The sequence below is a fragment of the Protopterus annectens genome, chromosome 1.part1, assembly GCF_019279795.1.
Source record: "Protopterus annectens isolate FY-2018-M chromosome 1.part1, PAN1.0, whole genome shotgun sequence".
NCBI lineage: Eukaryota > Metazoa > Chordata > Ceratodontiformes > Protopteridae > Protopterus > Protopterus annectens.
In genome coordinates this window covers 47788008-47814692 of record NC_056726.1, presented here as the reverse complement: position 1 = coordinate 47814692, position 26685 = coordinate 47788008, and the positions used below count along the sequence as shown (strand labels likewise).

General features: G+C 39.9%; 1 protein-coding gene across 1 annotated transcript in view; it reads right to left on the bottom strand.

The window, feature by feature from the left end:
* The window catches only part of DLGAP2 (DLG associated protein 2), a 1650454-nt gene that overhangs the window by 302190 nt on the left and 1321579 nt on the right, over positions 1-26685 (bottom strand). Inside the window, exon 7 of the mRNA XM_044073515.1 lies at positions 5723-5808. Within this exon, the coding sequence (XP_043929450.1) occupies positions 5723-5808 (86 nt within the window). The remainder of the gene's footprint in view (positions 1-5722; positions 5809-26685) is intronic.

The window sequence follows — 26685 nt, the reverse complement described above, 5'->3', positions numbered from 1 at the left end:
ATTATACACAGCATTTTTTATTTTTTATTTAATAAATGGCAACTTTTTTGAATGTGATACTCCAGTTGTGCTTTACATGTTTTCAAGGGTGTTCACATATACTGAAACTCTTACTTGTAACAGTACCAGGGAGGCCACACAGCTTCTGTACGAGAATCTCAGGGAATACTTTATTTTTAATTTGCATGACATGATGCATCTTTCCTTGTGGTAGGCACTCTTTGTAGGGAAATTAGGACAGCTGTCATCACAAAAGCCTGAAAGGGTGAGTTCTGGCCAGAGACAACCTTAAATAAGCATACATGCCATACACATGGTATAGCATGCTGGAGTTTAACTGAGGCATGACTTTCACTTATGTATATGGGTACAGCTTGCCCACAGCAAGCTGAATTATTTACTCCTGTAAAAGCAAAAACACATGCTGCATTATGGTTCATAGAGCTCAGTGCAGCCGAGCTTCATTTGCATGAGAACTACTCAAATCAGCCCCATCTTAAGTCAACCTGCTTCATCTGCCATTTTAAGCATCACCGAGCTGCATGCTTCTTCAAAGTCCATGAAATGTACAAGCTAGCTGAAATAATTTATTAAAAGCAGGGATAACCTGGAATTATTAGAAAAAGGCAGCTATCAATATACTTTAATATGACCTTTTCAATATTAGTCTATATTTACTGGTAAGACAAGATGTTTTATAATATTTGTCTAATTACTCATAAAATGCTTGGGAATGTATAAGGTGCCAGTTTCAGTGCTGTCTGCATCTCTCAGGTGGCTTACTGTAGACAATGATATTTGGCAATGGGTAATGCCAATACCATACTGTAATGCACCTTCATTAAATTAAATACTGACATTCTTCAGCTATTATTTAATACACCCTGTGCCACATCCTCACAGCAAGCACATACAGCCACACAGGTTACTAAAACACAGGCAGCAATGTCAAGAAAACGTAAACCCACAACTCAGAAGTTATGCTTTAATATGCCTAGCATAGATTTTGTTTCTTTAATAATGCACTGGTATGCATGATCCATAATTAAAGTATAATACAAGGGAGGCATGTGTAATTTTGCCCCAATATTTGATGGCAGGTTACAAAACGCTGCAACAGCAGGGAGCAAGGCATAAGAGAGACAGCTTCAGTCCTGAGAGAATCACATCCTCATGGATGCTCTGTGGACATACTGAAATTGCATTTTTGGAAAAGGGGAGGCCAAGAACAGGCAGATAGAGCCTATACATGGCTGACATATAAACTGTAGGGGAGAGGAAACACATCTTGGCACAGTGCAGGAAAAGAGCAAATGATGTGGTGGAACATGGTAGGACAAATAATAGCCGAAATGCATTGGGGTGGGAGCTGGAATAATAGTTAAGGTGTTTACCTCACCAGACAAATGGTACAAGGTTTGATTCTCCCCTTTGGAAGAGAAACTGACTAGGCTTAAATGGCTTGCACATACTGATGAACCTATGAATATAATTTTCTATACAGTACTGATGGTGGCCTTTCCACACTCCAGTGTTTAACAGCATATGAGGAGTAACTTCCCCCTTAAGGGGTGATGACTTTAATGCAGATAAAGATGCTGCTGTAATCATCACAGATGGGGTGGGCATCGACCCCAACCTGCAGCCAACACAGTCTGACAGTGCTACTGTGTGAAAGGTTAGTGTGTAGCTGATTTTACTACATTAATTTGAGGTGCATTTAGTATGACACCTGTATGCATATCACCCTTACATATTTCATCATTATGTATGTCTTCAACATCATGTGTTAATCATACTGTACAGACAGTGATGGTAAATGTGGTCAACCTACCTTTATGTAAAAATAATTCCACCTGTTACATCACATTAACCATATTTTGACATATTTATTCATAGGATTAGCATCCAAAATAACTTTATCCTGTGCCTCAGCACAGCAGGATGATGCTGACAGCAGGACAGCAACTCAGCATTAAACTTAACATGACTCACACTGTCCTTAGAGGACATTGTGTATGGCACATTCCAAATATAACTTAATTTTTAACATCAGTAACATAGAAACAGTACTCACCCAGCAGTCACTTTCTAGTCACAGCCAATGCTACAGGTTTTCCTTGTATATGAACATGGTAAACTGATAGTACCACAGTAAAAAAACCCTCTTTTGTTTCAATGTAAGTGATTTGTTAATTTGTGTACAGTAACATTCATCATACTCTCTTTTGGACACTACTGAAAAATCTCAGTTGTCTTTTGGCTTTTCCCGGTTAGGGGTCGCCACAGCGGAACTCCGGTCTGCTAATGATTGGCAGAAGATTTTCATAAACGACGAGGTGCCAGCTTGAGATTCAACCAAGGCACACCCATTATAATCATAGACATGTTTCATATTACCTGCTTTGTCATGCTTAAATCAAAGCATGCCAATAGAACTGGCACTTGTATTACTTACCTCTCAATATTGTACAGATGACTAATAATATGAAATTGTGAAAAATGTTTTTTGTTGATATGTAGAAAACATCTTCTGTACAGTGTAAGTTGACCATACACTGCTCAACATAGCCAATAAGTAATTCTGCATGCATTAATTATTATCTGTGCACATTTTTTGCACTATCACAAAGTGAATGTCATGGCCCATAGTTGTGAACTAGATGTTGACTTTTTGCTGGTGTAGCCATGTACTGTGCAAGAGCCTGCCACAGGGGTTGCCAAGCTACTTCTATTGGCCGGCCACTGTGGCTATCATCACTGGTAGCAGGAACGATGGAAGGATCTGTACTGCCACTATGGGTAACTAGAATGTGGCCATTTTGCACACTGGACTGGTGCAAGATCATGTTGCACAGAATGCAGCAGGCAGTAGATAACTTTCATGCAATAGCAGGGTCATACTGAAGGACATCCCCAGATTTATCTAAGAAAGAGAAACAGGCTTTGAGGAGGCCACACACTCCCTTAATGACTTCCTGTGTCTGGGACATGGTGGTATTGAAGCTTTCCGTGACAGCTCCCTGGGGTTACAGACTGGTGTCATTATCCATGGATTGAGTGGGTAGCCTGGATCACCTGGAAAACAAAACACGGAGGAGATGCATAATAAAAAGGGGGTGATTACTCAATAGTACCTATGCCATTATATGTCTAAACAAATTTCTATAGTTGCTTAACAGTAGTAATATTTTCCACTTATCAACTAGGGGAACATGAAAAATTCTACCATGCAGGAAGAGGCAGTACAGTGAGCTTCTATGCCAAATATGGAAAACATGGGCTCTGCTAGGATGCTGAGTTGACATGCTGGTGATGCATCCCCATGCATCATACATTACCTGACAATTGATGACAATGATGGAATGGTAACCCATTCTGTTTTGTACCACTTCCCCCATTGTGCAGATAGGGTCATGATAGCAACATGAGTATAGTCTATCTCACCAAGAACCTCAGTAATGCTTGACCTCCCTCAGAAAGCATGCATGCTACTGGCTAGGTTCTGAGGTGACACTGGGAATACTGATCTATATGAGCCAACCATATGTCTAGGAAGTGCTGAAGTATCCTTGATGCAGAAGCCTGTAAGATATCTGAGGTGTCCCCAGTTTGTCTTTGGAAGGTCCCTGTGACAAGTATCCAGTACACATCTGTGGGGTGGGTCATACAAACTTAACAAAGCCCATGCCATGTCCCTGTGCAGTCTAAACCTGTCTGAGATTTTCTGATCAACAAAGTTCAAATGGGTTAGTTTCTGCCTATATCTTTGCCTTCTTGAGAGATGGCACTGCTTGGCACACTTGGATTTAATGTTACCTAGAAAAGCACTTCAGAACAGGAGACAGCTAAGCTGGCAGCAAATGCACTCATCTTTGTGTGCTGCAAAATGCATGGACAATGCACAACTTCATGTTTTATAAGCCTTATTCAGGTGATACAGATGTTCATCAAATAGCAAGTATGAATCATTGAAAGATAGGAAGAGCTCCTAATTTATGTAAGATAGTTACAGATTTTTCACATATTCCTCACTTACATCTCATTATGTCTTCATTTACATAAGACTTTCTCAGACTGACTTAGTCTCTGAATCACACCTCAGTTGTGCACAGGCGCAACCCTCCGAAATACCAAGTAATCCTAAGTGCAACAACTATGAATACAACCCACAGTCTTTTTTTGTGTTACACTTCTTAGTCTTTTTCACATGCATTTATATTTGTTTATTTATTAGTATTGCCCAACTGAGTGAGGGCCATTTTCAGCAGTAACATGCACAAGAGTCACAAAATAAGCAAATTCTTTAGTCCATCTCATTATTATGTATTGGGATTATCTCAACCATTTATGCCCCATTAGGCAGCGTACTGTGAAAATGATTGTATACTGTATTCAGGCTGACAGTTGTGTCATTTCCAGTAGGTGACATCATAGTATATTGGCATCTTTGCAAGATTTCTAAGTGTTTAACTCAGAAGAATCAAATCAGATTTGTAATAAGACCCAAAGTGCTCTTCCTGCTGTTGCTCTCTATAAAACATGCATCCTTCCAAGACTAGCAACTTCCGTCGCATGTGAAAGGATTATATTTTACTGTGTAGGTGCAGCCATAAAATGGAGCAAATACAGTATAAGGAAAGTTACTAGTAACTGGTTGCTTCGCTATTCTATGGTAGTGTTTACATGATCCTGTCATTTCTCAGTAGTCTATCTGGCCTGGTTTTTGGTTCATGTCTACTTCATAATATACATTAGTAATCTAGCTTGAAAACAGTCTTATTTTGTGATAAAACCACAAAAGGAACTTCTTTTGATGATATAAGGGCTAGAACATTCACCAGCAAGCACACTAAATTCACGTGACATTTCTATCATGCCTGGGCTGAGTTCAGTTTAGTAACATATATATGAGCCATTATGTCCATGTACATGAAACAATCTGCTGTGTTAGCATGCATACTGCAGGCCTGCTTATTTTATTTAAATCTGTTTATGGAAGTATGTATTAATTTCCAATAAAAGGCTGACTTGAAATAAAACTGTGCCAATAAATACTTTGGAGTACTATATTTTCATTCTTAAGGCTAAATGCAAAGTGTAGATTTACAGTACCTGTATACCTCTCACCTGTTCCTGATTTTGCAGGATACCCCTAATTTTGTCTCATATTTGACCTGCCCCTTGTAAAATGTATGATTTTGTGATAAATTGCAAAGTATTACAGACTAATTTCCTGAACATTAGAGTTTTATACTTCTTCTTGTTTAGAAGATATATTTTGAAGTAAGTGAATTAGAGTAACATTTTAAAATAATTGTCCTTGATTCTAGGCCTTTGTGCCCCCCCCCCAATTATTTTTGGCTTTTTTCCTGATTCCTGAACAAAGAAGCTGAGAGCTATGTTACACTATAATGAGCTCAGCAAATTAATGGCATGGAGGTTAAAATTCTGGAAATATGTACTGTGGCTCATTGTCTGAGCAGTTCCCTTCACAGCATGATTTCTCCTGTAAGCATTTCTGGCATTCTTCAAACAAAAGAGACCTACAGTGGATGAGAACTCAGACCACTGACAAAGAACTGTCAAGTGTTCAGTGTTGCCTAATATATATATATATATATATATATATATATATATATATATATATATATATACATACATAGGAAGAACTCACAACTTTCATTAGTTTCAGAAGCATTTGTCATATTTATTGAATTACCGTTTGTGATCCTCCACTTGTACACCAACAGAATGGTATTCCCGAAGGCTTTTGCTTTCTGTATCTGAATCGGTCGTTGTTTCTACCTAATTCAACACAGAAGAAAAAAGCTGCAGCAGTAAATATTTACAAGTTACACGCACATTGCTAGATTTGTATTGATTTATTAGATGGAGGAATTGCCACTAATCAGATTATACCTCTTGATCTGATATTATAAACAAACAATTTTAGGAGAAACAGAACATGGTAGGTGACACACCAGGAAACAAAGAAACAAAAAAAAAAACTGTACCTGAACTGTCTGTTAAATATCTATGTCTGAACTCTCTGAAACAATATCAACAAAAAAGATCTTTTCCTTGTGCTACTACCTCTAAAAAGAAATATATTTTAAAGTTATTGCATTATTTAACAGTATATAATTTCATTCATATAATTTTGCTTTGTAAAATACAGTATACCATAACATGACATTTTACCTGTTCTCCACAAAGCAATCACAATAATAGTCTGGGAAAATGAAAAAAAATTGCAATATAGACGGTGACAAAAAGTCATTCCCATAAAAGTACAAGAAGTCCACTTTCCCTTTCCCATCCGTTGGTCTGATGATAACTCTTTTTTTCTGTTCTGAAAATAAGACTCAAAATATCAGTAAGAAAAAGATGCAAATATGACTGATAGTACTGTTAGTGTGGAGGGCTTAGTAAAACTAAATAAGTAATGCTTTATTTATCACACATCTTTCTGATAACCAAAGTTTTCTACAATTTGATTGAAATAATCAGCAAAATCAACCACAGATTCTAAGGTCAACAACATAAAAATCTACGCAGTTCACCATTAGGCAATAACAAAGATTCATAGAAAAGATGGCAAATGTGTCAGCACAATTTCTGAACTAGCTGAAAGGTAATCTAAATTGTTAATTACCAGAAACATTTATGATTAAATAAGACATTCCATTTGCAGTTATTAAAAGCGTACCTGTAACATGTAAATACATTTTGTTGCTACAGCTGCATGCAATGTTTCCCAATATTTTTGCTGCCTAGCTTAATATAAGGGGACAGTGACTATGAAATATATGTATGTGAAAGAGAAAACAAAATAAGAAAGGTAAGTACTGTAGAGGGAATGTTCAGCACATACTTGCCATCAACACTCCGGTGTATTAGTCTGGCACTATTTGTGAGCATTTGCTTATTTTTAATAGTTTTATACTCTTCCAGATATATCCTCTTAAGTCCATGACAACACTGACACCCTTCACATGATATGTTCTTAAGTGGTACTCCCACAGTTTGTACATTTGCTTTTCATATATAAAACAACAGTAAGAAATTGGTGTTCACTCTAGAAAAGGATGCACACAGTGATCACCTGATCCTGCAACGAGTATCTTCTAATGATTATAAAAAGCAAACCAGCAGCCTCATCCCAGAACTCCTCATTATTCAGCAGCATTCAGCATACCCATCACTTACTTCAATGCAACCAGTCCCAATAACATCCCAACCACGACATCAATCAGTGCTGTGAACATCCCACCTTAACACGCAGTCAGACCATCTGCTCAAACTTTCTACTGTCCTCCTTCTCCATTCCTATCCATTCAGCCATCTGCTCCACTCCTTCCACCATACCCCAAATTCCCCTATACCACTTTTAATTTATCAACTCCATACAGTATATGACATTTACATGCAAGTCTCACGTACGGTGCACAATATCTCATCAGTGGTTGGCTTCTTCATTACTACCCTAGCTCAACCCCTAACCCCCAGGTTTACCTTTGGGTTTTCCTCCTGTTTCCTCTTGGCATAATCTTTACTCTTATGTTATTGTAATACAGGTATTCTAATATACCTTTCCACTGTTTTTTTTTTAATTTCCCCCTCCTCTCCATTACTCATTCTAGTCAGTTTCTGCCATCTTTTTCCCATGTCCAAGAATCTCCTGTGTAATTCATGCATTCATACTGGTTTTGTCATCTTCAAGTTTTGAGTAATGATGGTTTTAACTTTGGCACTCAGTCTGATAATGTTCATTTCTCTTTCTTTCCAAATGCTTCCTCTTTCTTTACGCCCCACATACAGAATTCTGATGTATGTTCTGTTTCCTTTTGAAACATATATCCACAAATCTTCCATGCCTGCTTTCAGATTTCTTATGGCTAGCCACAGTCCCAGAAAGTGCAGCTGTAATAGTAGATGCTCAAGAGATAACTGCTTTATTAACTTGAGTTCTGTGGGTTATATCCTGCCAAGCATATAGCTGCTGTCCAGCTTCCAGAGTTTAAGGTTACTTTCCACTCATCCAAACCATTAACCAGATCAAGAAGAGCTGAAGAAAAAGAATAGTTTGGATGCCTAGCCCTTCAGAGATTTCATGCCAACTGAGAGATGGAAGCTACAGCCCTCAAATGTTCAATGCTTGGAAACTAAAATAAAAGTATTCACTACGGAAAAAAATGAGGGGTGATGGGAGGGAGCAGCTACAGCAGCAGTGATCATTTGAATATCTGCTGTTAGGGTAAGTTTACATAACTGTATTATGTTTATCATTTGATCAGTGCTGCAGTAGCCTTAGCTGTATGGGCAGACTATCATAGCTTATACTGACTGGGAGGCATAACTCTCAACTGTCCAGATTTTTGCATAATGTCCAGACTTTTGTCTCATAATTTTGTCTATTTCTTATAAAATGTGGTTTTCTAGCATGCCACTGGCAAATCATTGAGGTCTGAAGTCAGAAAATAATGGTAGACAATTGAGTTTCAGACTTCATATCCTTCCGAAAATTTAAGTTAATGCAATACCTATTATTCTATCAACTTTCTAAGTTTGTAAGAGCAATATTTAAAAAAAAAAAGTGTACCTATTTTGGGTCTTCATACACCATTATTTTGGCTTTGTTCAGATTTATTCCTCCAAGAAGTTGAGAAGTATGCTGGAAGAAGAAAGGAAGCCCCTAGAGAAAGGTCTTAGCAAAGCCTGTCCTAGATCTGAGAAGGAATCTAGTTTGTAGTGCTTTGTAAAGCTATATGCAGGTGACCATGTTGCTGTTTCTAGAATACTTAGAGAATCCAGTCCTTTCTCAATCGTGAGAGATGAGCACAAGGCCTTGGTCGAGTGAGCTTTGCTATGGCCTTGAATTGCCTTACTGTGGTGGGTATAGCAATAGCTAATAGCCTTACACAATCACTTACAGATAGTTTTCTTTGGCAGAGGTTGTCCTTCCTTCTTACCTTCATAGGAAAGAAATAATCAGTTTTCTGAAAGTTTTAGCTCTGTCAAGATAATATCGAAGTTATTTGTAGATGTCTAGACTATGGAAGATCTTCTCTCCTTCATTTACAGGCTTTGTAAAATGACAGAGAGATGGATAGCTCAAAGTAAAGTTGGAAGCCATTTTAGGCATAAAGGAATGATTAGTTCTTTAGGAAACCTTATCTTTATGGTAAATGAGCTAAGGGTGACCCACCATAAGAGCTTGCCACTCAGATACTCTTCTAGCAGATGTCAAAGCACTCATCAAGACTGTTTTCTATATTAAGAACTTCAAATCAGCCTGATGAGCTGGTTTAAATGGAGCAACAGAAAAATTTTCTAAAACAAAATTAAAATCCCTAGGAGGAGCTACCTGTTTTCTAGGAGGCTTGGTATGGAACACCATTTTCAAAAATATTTGATGCTGGAATGCATTGAAAGGGGATGATCTCTGGCCAGATAGAGGAGTAAGAAAGGCCAGTGAATAATAAACGCATACAAATATTGTAGAACCAGACAAATACTAGCCTTAAAAGGATCCTGGTTCTTGCTTTGGCACCAACTAGATATTTTTTCTATTTGTTAATATACAATTTCCTAGTAGGAAGTTTTCTTGTCTCCTTTAACGCTGTACATCCTCAGAAAATAGGTGCCCAAAAGGTATTAAGACTTTATCATCCAGGCAGTCAACTGAAGTTGTTTATAGGTAGGATATATTAAACACCCCCTCTCCTGTCTGAGTAAGTCCAGTTTATGAGGAATCTTGTGATAAGTGCCCTTGACCATTTCCAAAAGAAGGGAAAACTAATGTTGCCTGGGACAGAAGGAAGTCATCACAATGATCTTTGGAGAGTCTTTCTAAATCTTCATATTGACCCTGGATATGAGTGCAAAGGGTGTAAAAGCCATCAAAAAATGATATCTGTGGAAAGGAGAATGCATCTGTTTTCCAGACCTTCTTGCATGGAGTCCTGGAGCAGAACTTTGTCAACTGATTGTGAGGTACGTAGATCTATCTGAGTTGTTCTCTACAACTAGAATAATTCCTGAAAGATCATCTTGCTTCAATTTCCATTCATGAGGGTTTGTCCTGCTCCTCCTCAGTTTGTCTGCCACAAAATTTTGCTCTGATAGGATGTAAGATGCTTGTAGAGTGAGACTGTGCTGAAAAGTTATATTACCATGGCTTGTCTGCATAGAGATTAAGATCAGGTTTCTCCCATTTGTTTATGTACCACATTAGTGTGGTGTTGTCTGTAACCACTTGTAATGGTCCTGGATCTCAGAGGTGACTGAGAAAGTTGACATCATTTATTACTAACAAAAAATAAAAATGTAACAAACCAGCCAAAACACCTTACCGACTATTACACCAACTAGATAAATTCAATATATATTAAAGAAAATATGATGAGTGTTGGTGTTAGCTCATAGGAACCAGTTGATTTTTAGTTCTTAGGAACCTGTTAATTATTAGTTAAAAAACTTTCAACAATAATATTACACAACGAGAAATATCTTCTCGCTGAGAACAAAGTTACCTTTGTGTAAATTCGTGTAATCCTTTCACAACCTTGTCCAGGCAGCTAGAAAATGTTCCCAAATATCCGCTATTCACCCGTTGCCAAAAAGATGCAAAACAATAGGCAAAAGTGAAGCGGATTGTCCCTTAGAAGGAATCTGGCTTACGTTGTAAAAACAGCCACAACAAACAAAAGTCCATAAATGTTTCACGATAAAGAATGTTACTGTTTGAAACAAAATTACCTCTGTGTAAGTCCACGCAATCCCTTAGCAGTTTGTCAATACGTGCAAAAGCAGTCTTGAATGACTACTTTTCACCCGTTGCTGGAAGGGTGTAGCGAAGAAAAAAATGAAACAAAATGTCTTTTAAATCAGTTGGGCTCACCGTAACACCTCCGTAACAAAACAAAAACTGCAGCAACTGAAATAAACCATTCGTTTAAAGAAGCTGTCTCACGTTACAATTTCTCGCTGTTTTCCAACAGCTGAGACATATGCAAGCCCTTCTGTTGTTCCGCTTGCATAAACCGTACTTCAAAAGGCTTTAGATGCAAGGTATATGCAGTAAACCAAATGTCTCATATGATCCAACGTCTTTTCAGACCAAGAACGAACCGCCAAATATTCAAAGATGGTAAACGTACCAAAAACTATAACAAATAAAAGTTCAGGTCTATTCAGACCAAACAGCAGGTGAAGGCAAATATTTCAAGTACACTGATATCTCCAAAAAAGCAGAAAGACTACGAAAATCTTTAGGAACAAAATGGATTTATTGGATCCCAAATAAACAGTGGTAAGCGCTTTCGCAACAAGTGCTTTTTCAAACCAACAATTAATTCGTTTTAAAACACACCTTATATGCCTAATTGTTAGAATTTGGCGGTTAAAAACACACATCCATTTAAAGGGGCATGTAAAACCACTGCAATTATTCTTATTTAACATAATATAAATGCATTATTTAAAAACTCTTTCTTTTATTTAACTTTAATAAACATATAATAAAAATGGATGAAACTAATACAAATTGATGTGAATTATGAAACATATAGGAAGAATGTATACATGTATAAATGTAAAGATATATGTGTATATGAATATGAAGAAAGTGTATATGTACACAAATAGTGAAAATACATGCATATTCCTTAATATATATGTATAAAAAAACAAAATATATACTATGTAAATCTAACAATGATTTTGTAACAATCATGTTCCTATATGAATATAATACATGAATAAGTTTAACAAAAAATATGTGTGTAGAAAACTAAATATACTATATAAATCTAGCCATAACTATACAATAAACATATTCATAATGAGTATGATGCATATATTTATTTTTGCAAAAAATATATATATAATATATTATATTATATTATTGTATTATGTAAAAAATAAAAATGAATTTAAACAGTCGTATGAAAGTAAATGTCTTGTTGAAAATACTTTGAATGCCATATAATTAAGACAAAAACATAATATATGGTACTGTGTAGTACAAAAATATGAAAAATGAAAATAAAAATAGAAATAAAGGTGCATGTATATGTATATATGTGCACACATCCATTTACATAAAAATATATATTCCACATGCAAATAAATAATCAAATAAAACATTCATCCAATAAACTTAATAAAAAATATATAATGAAATTAATAATGTATAAAAATATATGTACATAAAATTTTTATATTTTTTATATACTTATAAAAAATAAAATTATATGAAATGATAAACAATACATTTGATAGAGTTCACTAATAATCTGTTATAAATACTTGAAAATTTACTAATAAGAATATCAAAAAATATTCACAGTATTTGAACTCATTCACTAATATCTAATTATCATTTGGGCCTGTGTCTTCTGCTTTTTAATATAGGTTTCAAAGGAACCCTATCATTTAGACCGGGAAAACAGTGTGCTCTAGTTTTTATTATCCATTGAGCCTCCACTGTTTCGGTAGTGTTTTTAACATCACCACCTCTTATGTTGGGTTGTAAGACTAACATAAGTGTGTAATTTTTGGGATTAATTTGTGTTTTTTGGTATATGTGTGTATTTTTACTCTTTCCTTAGACTATGTCTAAAGAGGCAAGGTCTAAGTTTCAAGAAGTGTGACTCGTGCTGTCAGAAAATGTCTCTGACAGACGGTCACACTTCTTGTGTTTAAGCTGGGCCTTTAACCTGCAGGACTCCTGTGCTTTGTGTCACTTTTTAGCCAGAGAGTCCTGCTTAAGAGGAATAAGTTAATCCTCCATGGCTTGCTAAAGCCGAAGGTTATTCCACTAAAACCTGGGTCAGTAAACCTTCAAGCCATCTAAGGGTCAGGCTACAGTTCCAAGCCTTCCCGATGGCTCGACTCTCATCGAGATCGCGCGACCGATCTTTCTTAAACAGATAGTTCGATCGGTTCTGACACCGATCTGTTTGTTCCTTGTGGCTCCGGCTGGAGCCGACATTTATCCAGATCGGAGCCGAGAAGCCTTCGGCTCCATCTGGATCCCATAGGACGTCCATGATGACTTCATCCAGAAGAGATCTCGGTCCCCTTTTGAATCTATCCACTGCTCCGGGTCTCCTCTTTGTCGGAGCGGAGCCAGCGGAGCCGATCTTCGAGAGCTTCCAGGCTGGCTGACCACGATTTAGAGAGGGTGGTAAGCAGGCTGTTAAAGTCAGGCACTGGCCCAAATGCTCCATAGCCCGCTCAGCAGACTATTGCTTCACCCTTGAACTTCCTCCTCCGACTCCCACCAGAGTTCGGAGCATTCGGGACAGCGACTGTCGAGCCGGAACCGATACATCCTTCCATCTTCTGGCCCGATCTCCTCCTTGAGACCTTCCTTGGAGGGATCCTGTCATCGAGTTTCCTTGTCGGCTCGAGGGGCTAGTGGCATCGGACCCTTGTCCGACCGCTCTCCTATGGGGCTTCGGCTTTGGTAAGCTCGGCACCGACATCGGCCTCGGAGCCTTCCTCAGTGGAGCCGAATTCCTATTTCTTTACATTGGAATATTCCGTCTCCCTGGGAGGGAGCCTTTGAGGTGATGAGGAGTGTCCTGGCACCTGAGCCGGTCAACGGTCCATCCCTCTAGCTCCTCCCTGTGCCTGTAGACGCCTCTTGCCAGCCTCTTGCTCTCAGGCCCAGGGATCCATCGCCCCAGGTTTCCCCATTGGGAATATCTTCCTCTTCCGAGGTTTCTCCTGATCCTGCAGGTGAACCCCTCGGAAGAGGATGTAAGAGGAAACACACAGACTCCCTGAGTCTACTACATCTGATACCGACTTAGATGAGTCGGAGGGTTCCCCACGGAACCTCTGAGGATGTCTCCTTTTCAGACATCCTTGAGCTCCTCAAACAGAGGGGGAATTGGCCCTCCATTGACCCCTCCGAGGATGAGTCGGTATACCTGGAGGCTTTTGGATCCCGACCCTCCACCTCCTGGGTGTCTCCATCGACCCACTTATGCAGGTTGGCTCAGGCATGGGGCTCCAGATTCTGTGGAACCTGTCCCCAGGAGACCATCCAAGTTTATATACGTCCTACGGACAAACAGTGTTTCCAAGTGTCTCTGTGGATGTATGGTCGGTGCGCCACTAAGAAGGAACTTGTATTCCTTCAGTACCTGTCCATCCTCCTAACAAAGATTCTAGGACCATGGACAGGTATGGAAAGCGGATGTTTTCTTCAGCGACCTTTGCATGCGATAAGCTGAACTACCTTTGTCACTTCACCAGGCTTCAAAGATATTCTCAAGGAACTGGTGAAGTGGTCCAGGATCCTTCTGCTGCTGGGGCTCAAGAAAAGATTGCCTCACAGCTAGCAATCCTGAATTCCTATCCAACTCCTCCATGCGGCTCATATCCTATGGCGGCCGATGGAGCGAGCAGGCCGCAGGCACAGGAATTTCTTAGATGTCAAGCCTGGATGCCTTGTAATTATGGACCTTTAAGCGTCCTTCACCAATACCCCTTGGGTTCGGCTTTGTTCGACCTCAGGTGAAGGATACCTTGACCAGGTGTGAGCAGGACGGTAAAACTCTTTCTGCCATTGGAGTCCATATTTCCACCCTTCTAGACCATATCCCAAGGGTCAGTTTAAGAAGATGTGGTTTCCAAAGCCCAAGGAGCTACACACACCGTGGTCAGTTTACCCCAGAGGCAGAGGGGTAACAATATGGAGTCACCTAGAGGCAGGGGGTCCTCAGAACCAGGGCAACAGGGAGTCTCTTCCTGAAAGCCCCCTTTACAATCCTGAGGTGTTGCCGACTGTCCACCCTTGGAGGCAGTCGGGGAAGGATTTCGCTGTACCCAGTAGCCTGGCATCCCTTTCACAAGATATTTGGGTACAGTCGATCATATCCGAGGGTTACAAAATCCCTTAAGGTATCTTTAAACCTCAACAATCCCTTCCAGACATCTCACCCGGTCAAAGGGATTTGGCAGAACAGGAGGTTTCAAAGCTCCTAGAAATAAGAGACAGACTGTTCCGCAACCAGTAGGATCCGCTCTGGAAGATTCTTTTGGTCCCCAAAAGACGGATTGGAGACCAATATTAGACCTGAGCATCTAAACAGATTTGTCAAGAAGGCAAGATTGGATGGTCACGCTTCAGTCCATTCTGACCTTTCTGGGAAGGACAACTGGATGTGCTCTAAATAGGACGATATCACATAAAGATTCACAGGTCAGAAGTTTCTCCTTCGCTAGGGACCAGTCATTACCAATTCAGAGCCCGCCCTTTGGCCTCACTTCAGCCCCCAGAGTGTTTACCAAATGCATGGCAGTGGTACGCTATCTGGGTCATTCCAGGTGTTTCCTTATTTGGCGACTGGCTCCTCTCCGCCACCACCAGGTGTCAGCTTCTTCAGACCAGAGACTACACTCTGCAGCTTTGCAGGAGTTTGGGAAATTGGTAATTTGAAAAATCTTTCTGTCCTTGCCAATCTATCACCTTTATAGGCAGAATTAAAACCGTCAAAATGTTAGCCAGACTAACAGATCAAGAATTCTGGACATCCAAAAATACGTGGATTCTATTGCGAGCAAAAAGTCAAAGCCAGATTGATACTAAAGGTTCTAGGTCTTATGGCTGCGGCCATTGATCTTCTACCACTGGCTCGCTTCAACATACGACTCTCTGCAGTGGATGTTATTCACTCAGTGGTCTTGCTCACAGTCTTCCGATGAGGCAAATCTTAGTCACACAAATCAAGGACTCATCTGAACTGGTGGATATCTTCCCTCTCTTCATCAGGGCCGACCTTTATATTCCCTCCTCCAGTTGCCAATTTCTACGGATGCCTCTCTGATCGGGTGGGGCATTATCAGGGCAGGATGGTCCACGGAATGGCAACCCATAGAATACCATCTGCACATAAATGTCCTGGAGATGAGAAGTGCTTTTAACCTTGCAAGCCCTACGACTTTCTTCCCTGGGACTATTGCAGTACAACGGACAACATGTCCGTGGTCTGTACATCAACAACAGGGCTGGACCAGGTCCTATCCTTGTGTTGGAAGCTCTCAGACTTTGGCAATCATCTCTCATCGGTTTCTGATAGCAATGACATCGCAGTCCAACCTCTTGGCGGACAGGCTGAGCAGATCCATTCTCATGCCTCACGAGTGGTCTCTCAATCAATCTGTAGTGGATCAGATTTTTCTGAAGTGGGGCACACCTTGTTGCGATCTTTTGCTACACCCAAAACAACAAGTGCCAATTTTTCACTTTTCTAGGCCAACCCCAGAGACTTCTAACCCAGGATCCCGGGACTTCTGTATGCTTTTCCTCCTTTCCTTGATTCCACAAGTCATTCAGAAAGCCACGCTTTGAGGGCCAAGTTGATTCTCATTGCCTTACTGGCCTGACAAATTTGGTTTCCCTCTGCATCGTCACCTCCTGGTGCAGCCTGGCATGGACCCAGTTCAGATCTCTATCACAGTCGGGTAACAGACGCATCTCTTCAACTATGTTGTTGTCCACTTCTTCTACCAGGCTATATCTCTGATCTTCAAGATATTAATCTTTGAAGTCGTCCACAAACGGTTATGCTAGCAAGTGCGGCTTTTCATTTGGGAAATCCAGAATATTGATCCCTTTACTGCTCACATCTGATTGTAAAGGTGGTACGCGTGGTGTTTCATCATGTAAATTAATCGTACCATCGTGTTCATCAGATGTACTAATAGTTGTATTTGTAGATGTATTATTGGAAGCATAAATCCTTGTGTTTGCTGTACTATTTGTTTGCTTAGAGACATTAATCTGAACTCTCTGATGTTGTGTTTGAGGTCCTGCTGGTCTAGCCCCATTGCTAGCAGAGAACCTTGGCCAAGTAAATACCTGGTCATTTGCAAAATCAAAAGTATCTCTAGCTAACTTGTGTTTTTTCTGTTCAAACAGTCTTTTTTCAAATAATGCAACGTTATCCATTACATGCTCAAGCCTAGAATCTAATAATGTATCATCATAACTACTAAACATTCCAATTTGTCTACTTTCAATTGATTTACAAAGTTCTTTTTCTTCTGGTAGAAAATAGTCATTTAGAAGTTTCATATAATTGAAGCTTGTTTCCAAGTTGAGCTGTTGCCAACGCCTCAAAAGTTCAGGAAAAGTGTTTCCTGTGGTTGGCATTTTCAAAATTCTGAGCCCCCTTGGTACTATCTGTTTCTGTATACAAGTTTCAAAATGAAACCTCTGTAACTGTAATCTCTTGAGTTTAAGAAGTTCTGACTCCAGATTATTTAATTCAGAGTTTAATTTTGTCATTATATCAGTATCAAGTGGCTCCTCACCGTTGACAGGTGTAATAATACAGTCCATCAATGGATTGCTCACATCAATCAGGCAATGTTTCAGCCTCTCCTTTGAATTGTATTTCTTCATATTAGATGGATTATATGGAAGTTCAACATTATCCATGGTATTACTTGTATTTTGCAATTCAGCCATAGAGCTCTCGGTTAAAGTGTTGGCAGGAAATAGATATATGTAATATATGCATTTAATACAGGTATCCACAGAAAGTCATGTCATAGAAATAGTCTACTAAACAGAGATAGCATGCACCCCCCACATGTATTCAGGAACATTCTTAAAGGACAGGGCATGAGGGTCTCAAGATTAAGCTCCAGTATAGACAAGTTTGAGACAGAAATAGAAGGACTTGCAACTAGATTTAAAAATAGGAAATATAAAAATAGTGAAATTAATGATGCTCTATGTAGAGTCAAGGAATTGAGACAAGGTAATGCAGCTCCTTTCTTTTCAGAGGATGGTTACAATGAATACACATATGTTAATAATGAACCACCCTCTAACAATGATGAGAATCTCATTAGATATACACTTCATTATACTTTGGATGCCCATGCAATCAAAGAATGTGTCACTAAACACTGGAATATCCTTCAGTTAGAACCAGAAATTTCTAGACTTATAAACGACCATCCAAACTTTGCTTATAAGAATAAACAAAACTTACATAGATTATTATGTTGTAAAGAATATATCCAACAGAGTGATTTAGATTTAGTAGGTACCATCCCATGTAATGGCTGCAACTATTGCTGCTTTATATCTGAATCACACATCTTTGTTCATCCAGTTACAAGTGAAATTTTTTATTTAAATGTTATCATGTGAAAATTTGATTTTTAGCTGGTTCCTCATCCACCTATAGGGCGCAGAATTAAACACCGCAAAATGTTTGCCAGACTAACAGATCAAAGAATTCTGACATCCAAAAATACGCTCGATTCTATTGCAGAGCAGCAAAGTCAAAGCCAGATTGATACTAAAGGTTCTAGGTCTTATGGCTGCGCCATTGTTCTACTACCACTGGCTCGCCTCCACATGCGTCTTCTGCAGTGGATGTTATTCACTCAGTGGTCGTTCCACAGTCTTCCGATGAGGCACGAAATCTTAGTCACACAATCGTGCAGGACTCATCTGAACTGGTGGATATCTTCCCCTCTTCTTCATCAGGGCCGACTTTGTTCCCTCCTCCAGTTGCCACAGTTACTACGGATGCCTCTCTGATCGGGTGGGGGGGCATTATCAGGGCAGAATGGTCCACGGGACATGGCAACCCATAGAATACCATCTGCACATAAATGTCCTGGAGATGAGAGCGGTGCTTTTAACGTTGCAAGCCCTCAACGACTTTCTTCCCATGGGGACTATTGCAGTACAAACGGACAACATGTCCGTGGTCTGGTACATCAACAAGCAGGGCGGGACCAGGTCCTATCCGTTGTGTTGAGAAGCTCTCAGACTTTGGCAATGGGCAATCTCCTCTCATCGGTTTCTGATAGCAATGCACATCCCCGGCAGATCCAACCTCTTGGCGGACAGGCTGAGCAGATCCATTCTCATGCCTCACGAGTGGTCTCTCAATCAATCTGTAGTGGACCAGATTTTTCTGAAGTGGGGCACACCTTGTTGCGATCTTTTTGCTACACCCCAAAACAACAAGTGCCCCAATTTCTTCACTCTCTTTCCCCTACCAGGCCAACCCCTGAGAGACTCTCTAACCCAGGATTGGCCCCGGGGACTTCTGTATGCTTTTCCTCCCTTTCCCTTGATTCCACAAGTCATTCAGAAAGCCACCGCTTTGAGGGCCAAGTTGATTCTCATTGCCCCTTACTGGCCTTGACAAATTTGGTTTCCGTCTCTGCATCGTCACCTCCTGGTGCAGCCCTGGCATCTGGACCCAGTTCCAGATCTCTTGATCCACCAGTCGGGTCAACAGCACCGGTCAATCCCTTCCCTCAACCTCACTGCTTGGTTGCTCCACTTCCTTCCCTAGCCAGGCTTCCTATGATCTCTGATCCTGTCAGAGATATCTTAATAGTTTCTTTGAAGTCGTCCACCAAAACGGTTTATGCTAGCAAGTGGCGACGTTTTTTCATTTGGGCAAATTCCAGGAATATTGATCCCTTTACTGCTCCTGTGCATTCTGTTTTAGATTTCCTGGCTGAAGTTTTTCAGTCAGGATCTTCTTCATCTACAGTAAAAGTTCAACTGGCTGCTATTTCCAAGTATCATGTTGGCTTGCAAGATCACAACATTATGTCTCATAGACTATGCAAGGCCTTTCTGATTAAAATCAGGACCCTAAAGCCGCCAATAAAACATCCTCCTCCACAATGGGATCTAAATTTAATGTTGGCATCCTTAATGTTACCACCTTTCGAACCGTCTGCTTCATGTTCATTGAAATTATTGACCTGGAAAACTATATTTTTACTGGCTGTCACTTCAGCAAGAAGGGTTTCCGAGATTCAAGCTCTCTGCATCCATTCCCCTTACTTGGTTTTTCACAAGGACAGGGTATCCTTAAGAATGAACCCGTCCTTTCTCCCCAAAGTTGTTTCTCAAACCAATATTAATCAATCCATCGATCTACCAGTCTTTTTCCCAAACTATTCTGACAGAGCTGAACAAAAGCTTCATTTTTTGGATGTCCATCCTCAGCTCAGGTACTATTTGCATAGAACGAAACAATTCAGGAAATCGGACCAATTATTTGTCTCCTATGCAGAAAACAGGAAAGGTCTCCCAGTGTCTAAAGTGACCTTATCCAGATGGTTGTCTTCCACCATTTCTTATGTGTACCACCAGAGGCAAACAACTACCTTCTAAACCGAAAGCACACTCAACCAGGAGTCTATCCACTTCTGCAGCCTTTCAGGATAGACTACCCATTGATACCATTTGTGCAGCTGCTACTTGGGCCACTCCTCATACCTTTGTATCTCATTACAAGTTAGATTTGGCCTCCAGAGACAGGGCCAGTTTTGGTTCCACAGTTCTCAAGAGTCTGTTCCATTGAGCCACCCGGGATACAGGTGCTAGGACGGTCCCATCCAGCAAGAATGAAGGCAGATTGACAACTTAACATTTAGAAGTTATGTACCTACCATAACGCTCCATGTTAGTTGTCTTCTCTTTCTTTCTTATGCCCTCCCTCCTTCCCCCTGGCCTGGACAGATCTTGAAGAGTTCCTATCAGGTTGTTTCCTCCTGAGCCTTCATTAGAGGACTCCTTTTTTATAAACTTGGGTTTCCTAATATATATTAGGTTAGTCCTTAGCAGGGTAGGTTAGCTACCAAACGAGATCTGAGGTAGTCCCGCCTTGCATCATGGGATATAGGGTTGCCTCGAGCTGGTAAAAGGAGTTCTCAAGCTAAGCAAGTGCCGAGTCGGAGCCGAGGATCAGCTCCGAACCCATCCAGCAAGAAAGAAGGCAAGAGAAGACAACTAACATGGAATGTTATGGTAGGTACATAACTTCTAATTTTAGGCATAAAGGAATGATTAGTTCTTTAGGAAACCTTATCTTTATGGTAAATGAGCTAAGGGTGACCCCACCATAAGAGCTTGCCACTCAGATACTCTTCTAGCAGATGTCAAAGCACTCATCAAGACTGTTTTCTATATTAAGAACTTCAAATCAGCCTGATGAGCTGGTTTAAATGGAGCAACAGAAAAATTTTCTAAAACAAAATTAAAATCCCTAGGAGGAGCTACCTGTTTTCTAGGAGGCTTGGTATGGAACACCATTTTCAAAAATATTTGATGCTGGAATGCATTGAAAGGGGAGGATCTCTGGCCAGATAGAGGAGTAAGAAAGGCCAGTGAATAATAAACTTGTACAAATATTGTAGAACCAGATAAATACTAGCCTTAAAAGGATCCTGGTTCTTGCTTTGGCACCAACTAGATATTTGTTCTATTTGTTAATATACAATTTCCTAGTAGGAAGTTTTCTTGTCTCCTTTAACGCTGTACATCCTCAGAAAATAGGTGCCCAAAAGGTATTAAGACTTTATCATCCAGGCAGTCAACTGAAGTTGTTTATAGGTGGGATATATTAAACACCCCCTCTCCTGTCTGAGTAAGTCCAGTTTATGAGGAATCTTGTGATAAGTACCCTTGACCATTTCCAAAAGAAGGGAAAACTAATGTTGCCTGGGACAGAAGGGAGTCATCACAATGATCTTTGGAGAGTCTTTCTAAATCTTCATATTGACCCTGGATATGAGTGCAAAGGGTGGAAAAGCCATCAAAAAATTATGTCTGTGGAAAGGAGAATGCATCTGTTTTCCAGACCTTCTTGCATGGAGTCCTGGAGCAGAACTTTGCCAACTGATTGTGAGGTAAGTAGATCTATCTGAGTTGTTCTCTACAACTAGAATAATTCCTGAAAGATCATCTTGCTTCAATTTCCATTCATGAGGGTTTGTCCTGCTCCTCCTCAGTTTGTCTGCCACAAAATGTTGCTCTGATAGGATGTAAGATGCTTGTAGAGAGAGACTGTGCTGAAAAGCTATATTACCATGGCTTGTCTGCATAGAGATTAATATCAGGTTTCTCCCATTTGTTTATGTACCACATTAATGTGGTGTTGTCTGTAACCACTTGTAATGGTCCAGGAACCCAGGGATGACTGAGAAAGTTGACGTCATTTATTACTGCCAACATCTCTTTTACATTTAAGCGTTTTTGTCTGTCTTTTTTGTTTCAAGGAATGTGCAGTTTTACTCCCATGGACACTGCTCCCAAGCAAAGCCTGAGGTATCTGTAGTTGCAGACTGTGCTGAAGCTGGAAGGGACCTGGATTCAGATTAAGCTGGTTTCCCCAACAAAAAAATATTCTTTTTTTACAAATCCCAAAATAGGAATCTGGAATACTGGGTATGTTGATGTTGAGGCCATACTGATTTTAGGTACCAATTAATTTTTCTGATGTGGAGTCTGGCTACAGAAATTATGAGAATCCTGAATGCCGTGAATACTAATATCCTGAGAAATTCCCTGGCTGAGGCCATGGTTTGAGTGGAAAAGTCAAGAATAGTTCTAGAAATAGATCTATTTTTCTGTGGAAGAAAAACTCTTTGAACTGTGGTATCTAGGGGACAAGTCAGGAAACTAATCATGTGAAAAGGAGTCAAATGGGACTTTTGGATGCTCTCTTGAAACTCCAGTCTGTGAAGGAAAGCCCTCATGCAGAGCTTCCTGACACTTTGAAAAAAAACTGCAACGATAAGCAAGTCATTTAACTAAGGAAAGTATGAATACCTTGTGGTCTGCAGTAGGCGATCACTGAAGCTAGACAGTTTATGAAAACCCTTGGAGCTGTGGAAAACCAAATGGCTAACAGAGATAACTGTAAGTGTGATCCAGACACAGAAAAACTTAAAACATTTGAAATCTGGTGCTGTAGCAATGTGATGATTAGCATCTTTCAAATCTAGGGTCACTAAAAAACTTGAGAGGCAACAGGCTGTGAAGGGATAACATTCTGAACTTCACAACTTTGACAAAGTGTTTTAGAAAAGAAAGATTGAGAATTGGTCTCCATAAGGCTTCTTTCATTGGCACCATAAAACTTTCTTGACTAAAAACATTCTCCTTTCTAAGAAGGAGGGACAGTTTCCATCACTCCCCCTGAGTCAGCAGATGATGAATGACAGTAGGGAAAAGGTTTGATCTGGTTAATGAAGAAGCTTCCTGTGAAATGGAGGGATATTTTACCACTGCAGTCTGTATCCCTGATATATCGTTCTTTGAACCTGTATGTCTGAGAATGATTCATCAGTGATACAGACTGCAGTGGTAATCTATCCCTCCTTGATGAATCATTCTCAGAACCCTTTTGTCTGAGGCTATCTGCTGCCAAAGAGAGAACTGGAGGGTGAGATTCTGGGGAAGAAATAGAGGCTTATTAGAGTGGGGAAGGGGCAGGAATCGTGTAGTCATTCAAAAGTGTCAAACTGTATTTCTTGACAGGGGTTACACCTTTCTTTTTGGACCCCCCCTTATCATTGCTTTTTAAAAGTCTGTCTATTAGCAGCTTGCTATGTCTGCATATTTAGCTAGGAAAAATTCAACGTTTCAGCTTTTACATCCTCAAGGATATTTTGTTTATGCAACCAAGCAAACCTCTTCATAATAGTTCCAGTAGCAGCAGCTGTGGGGAAGAGGCATTAGAGGAATCAAAGGCACACTACAACAATTGTTTAGCTACTTGAGATACAGAAGGAATAAGATTACACAAAGATGATTTTTCCCTCAGACGATGGGAAATATGCCATAACGTTCCTCATATTCTCAAAACAGCCAAGCATGTGAGCTTTACAATTAAGAATTGTAAAAGTAAGTGTTGCAGAAGAATACAACTTTTCCCCAAATCTTTCTAAGGCTCTCCCATCTTTGTTTGTGTGTGTGTGTATTGAGGGAAGCAGGGGTATTAGCATTTACAAGATGTTTAGTAGCTACTAGGTTCGCCAAGAAAATAACTGTGTGGTTTGATCTGGGGTTAGAAAGTAAAAGCTTAGAAAACTGAGAAACTTTTATGAGTGGCAGGTTGGCTATCAGGCAAGTTGCAGGTGGTAATAATTACATCATCCAATGCTGGAAGAAGGATCTGGAGTAGTTTCAGGAAATTCAAGCTACAAAAATTTATAATATTTCTTTAATGGCAACAAAAGATCATTATGTTCCAACTGAAGCGGCTGAATTATATTGGATATGGTTTCCTTAAAAGAAAATCCTTTCAAGGGACTATTAGAAGAAACACTCTTCTCAGAATTAGAATTAGAAACCTGAGGAAAGAAAATATGTTCTCCCTTCACAATCTTACAATTATTTTTTTCTCACGAGTAACATCAGAACTGGTGGGGTCAAGAGCTTGAACTAACCCTGAGCTAAACCCAATAAATAAATGACATCCAAAGTAACCAAAACAGACAAAGCTACCTGTGTAACTTTTTGTTTCTTTTTTGACAGTAATTTCTAAAGAATCAGATGTAAGAATCAGATGTACTTTTGATGGACAAAATTTCCCTAGGGTCAGGCATCCCATTTTGGAATGGCATAGAGGTATTCCCTGCACCTTCTTCCATGACCGACAAGAGTGGCTCTCCCTTGCCTACCAATGGCACTCCAACAGCCACAGAGGATGTGTCTACTATCAGTCCATGGTAGTGGTAGGAACTACATCAGGGGGACCAAGAAAAAAGATTAATGGCTTCAGGAACCGTAAATGGCCACAGCAGAGTCACCCATCTACCGCTCAGGCAATTTAGTGGCCTGCTGAATGGGTAAATGCTGCTTGAAATGTTTTTCTTTTTGTGGCTGGAAAGGGAAGAAGTGTGAAACTGATAGGTTGCTCACAGCAATGCCCAAAAAGATGCCTGAATCTCGGGGAAACTTGGCAACAGTTGATTTTTTCACCAAAACACAGTGAAAGGACCTTTAAACACTTACACTAGCCCCCAAAGGTAATTTAACTTAATTTTTAGACAGGAAAAACTAGTTTCAACTTAGTTTTAACAACTTTTATCCTCAAAGGTTAAAAGTAATACTAGTAAAAAAATGACAATCTATAACATACCTTTTACTAGCTTGAAAGTAATTCTTTTACAGAAATAAGTTAGCTTTTTGTCAGAAAATTATACGTGGAAGGTTTCCTCCATGATGTGAACTTGCCTGCCCAGCAATAAAGAAGCATTAGTTAACTGCCAGTCCTAGAAAGCCCACAAGAGGAGTGTTCTTCAGCTGCAAGAAAGCTCTAAAGGTCTTGGTGCTCAACCATGCTTTTTCTTTAGCTCTGCTCTAGCCAGTTAATGGTTTGGGGGCATGGAAGGTGCCTTTAAACTTTGGAAGCTGGACAGGTATTAGGTAGCTTAGCAGGATATGACCCATATAGCTAAAGCTACTGCAGTAGCAATTAAATAATGAACACTGTGCACATCATTTCTGCTTCTTCCTCATAATGCTTCCAGCATCTGATATCTTCCTTTCTGCCTTTATTTACCAATTTCATTGAGGTTAGTTACAATTTATGCTGTATTCTCAGGCTTTGATCTGCCACTCCACGTACTTTCTGCATGTGCCTCACTGCCTGAACTGTCTTCTGCCAGTATCCTGCAACTCCCTTCCATCCATCCTTCCTTCCCCAAACTCTTCTCATTTGTTTCTTTGACCCTGTTACTTCTTTCCCTTAACACATCATATGTCTGTTTGGTTCTTTGCTTCCCCTAAACTCTTCTGTTTCCATCAAGGTGTTATCCTTTCTCCTTTTGCCCTTCCTTCATTCCTGTTCCTTTCTCCTTTTGCCCTTCCTTCATTCCTGTTCCTTTCTCCTTTTGCCCTTCCTTCATTCCTGTTCCTTTCTCCTTTTGCACTCCCTTCATTCCTGCTCCTTTTGCCCTCCCTTCATTCCTGTTCCTTTCTCCTTTTGCCCTTCCTTCATTCCTGTTCCTTTCTCCTTTTGCCCTTCCTTCATTCCTGTTCCTTTCTCCTTTTGTCCTCCCTTCATTCCTGTTCCTTTCTCCTTTTGCCCTTCCTTCATTCCTGTTCCTTTCTCGTTTTGCCCTCCCTTCATTCCTGTTCCTTTCTCTTGTTGCCTTGACTGTATTCTTTTTCCAGGTCCCCCTGAGTACCAAGTAGTTTTTCACTAGGTCTCTAGTACTCTGTATTAACTCCTCCATTATTTTAAATCTTTCTCCACCATCCTTTTCTCTGAATAGCACCAGCTTCCTCTTGAGCTACTCCACTTTTGGTTCTCCATAGTATTTTACTGCTCCCTTCAGCCCACTTCATCCATCCCAGTTCTTTTAGTGCTGCTTCATTCATGTCCCCTTGTAAGTGTCTCAATGTCTCTGTCTTCCTTATTCTCTCATGTTTAACCTCCTTCGCTTCTATTTCTATCCTGTGAATAATGTCACGTATTAGTGCATCCATCAGGATATGTGAGAGACCCCTCTTTTTCCTATTCATTCTCATTTTTTCCTATGCTCACTCTTTCCCAATTTCTGCTATGCCTTTTTGCATTAGCTGTAGCCTTTAGTTTCTCAGGCCCATTTGTATGTTGTGGAATAAGTGAAGGATTATTGGTAGTATTATCATCCTTGCTGAATTAATTCTCTCAAGCAATGTATTAATTATTTTCCCACCCACCCTGGAGAGTATTCCTTACCTTTTTTCCAACTTCTTGTAGGTCTGTCCCTACTTTATCTGTCACTGTTTCCCAACATAAGTACTCACAAACTAAAACAATGAGTAGAAGGGTCACACAGAAAAAAACAATTGGTTAAAAAACAAAAAGAAAAATCTAGCAAAGGTAGACATTC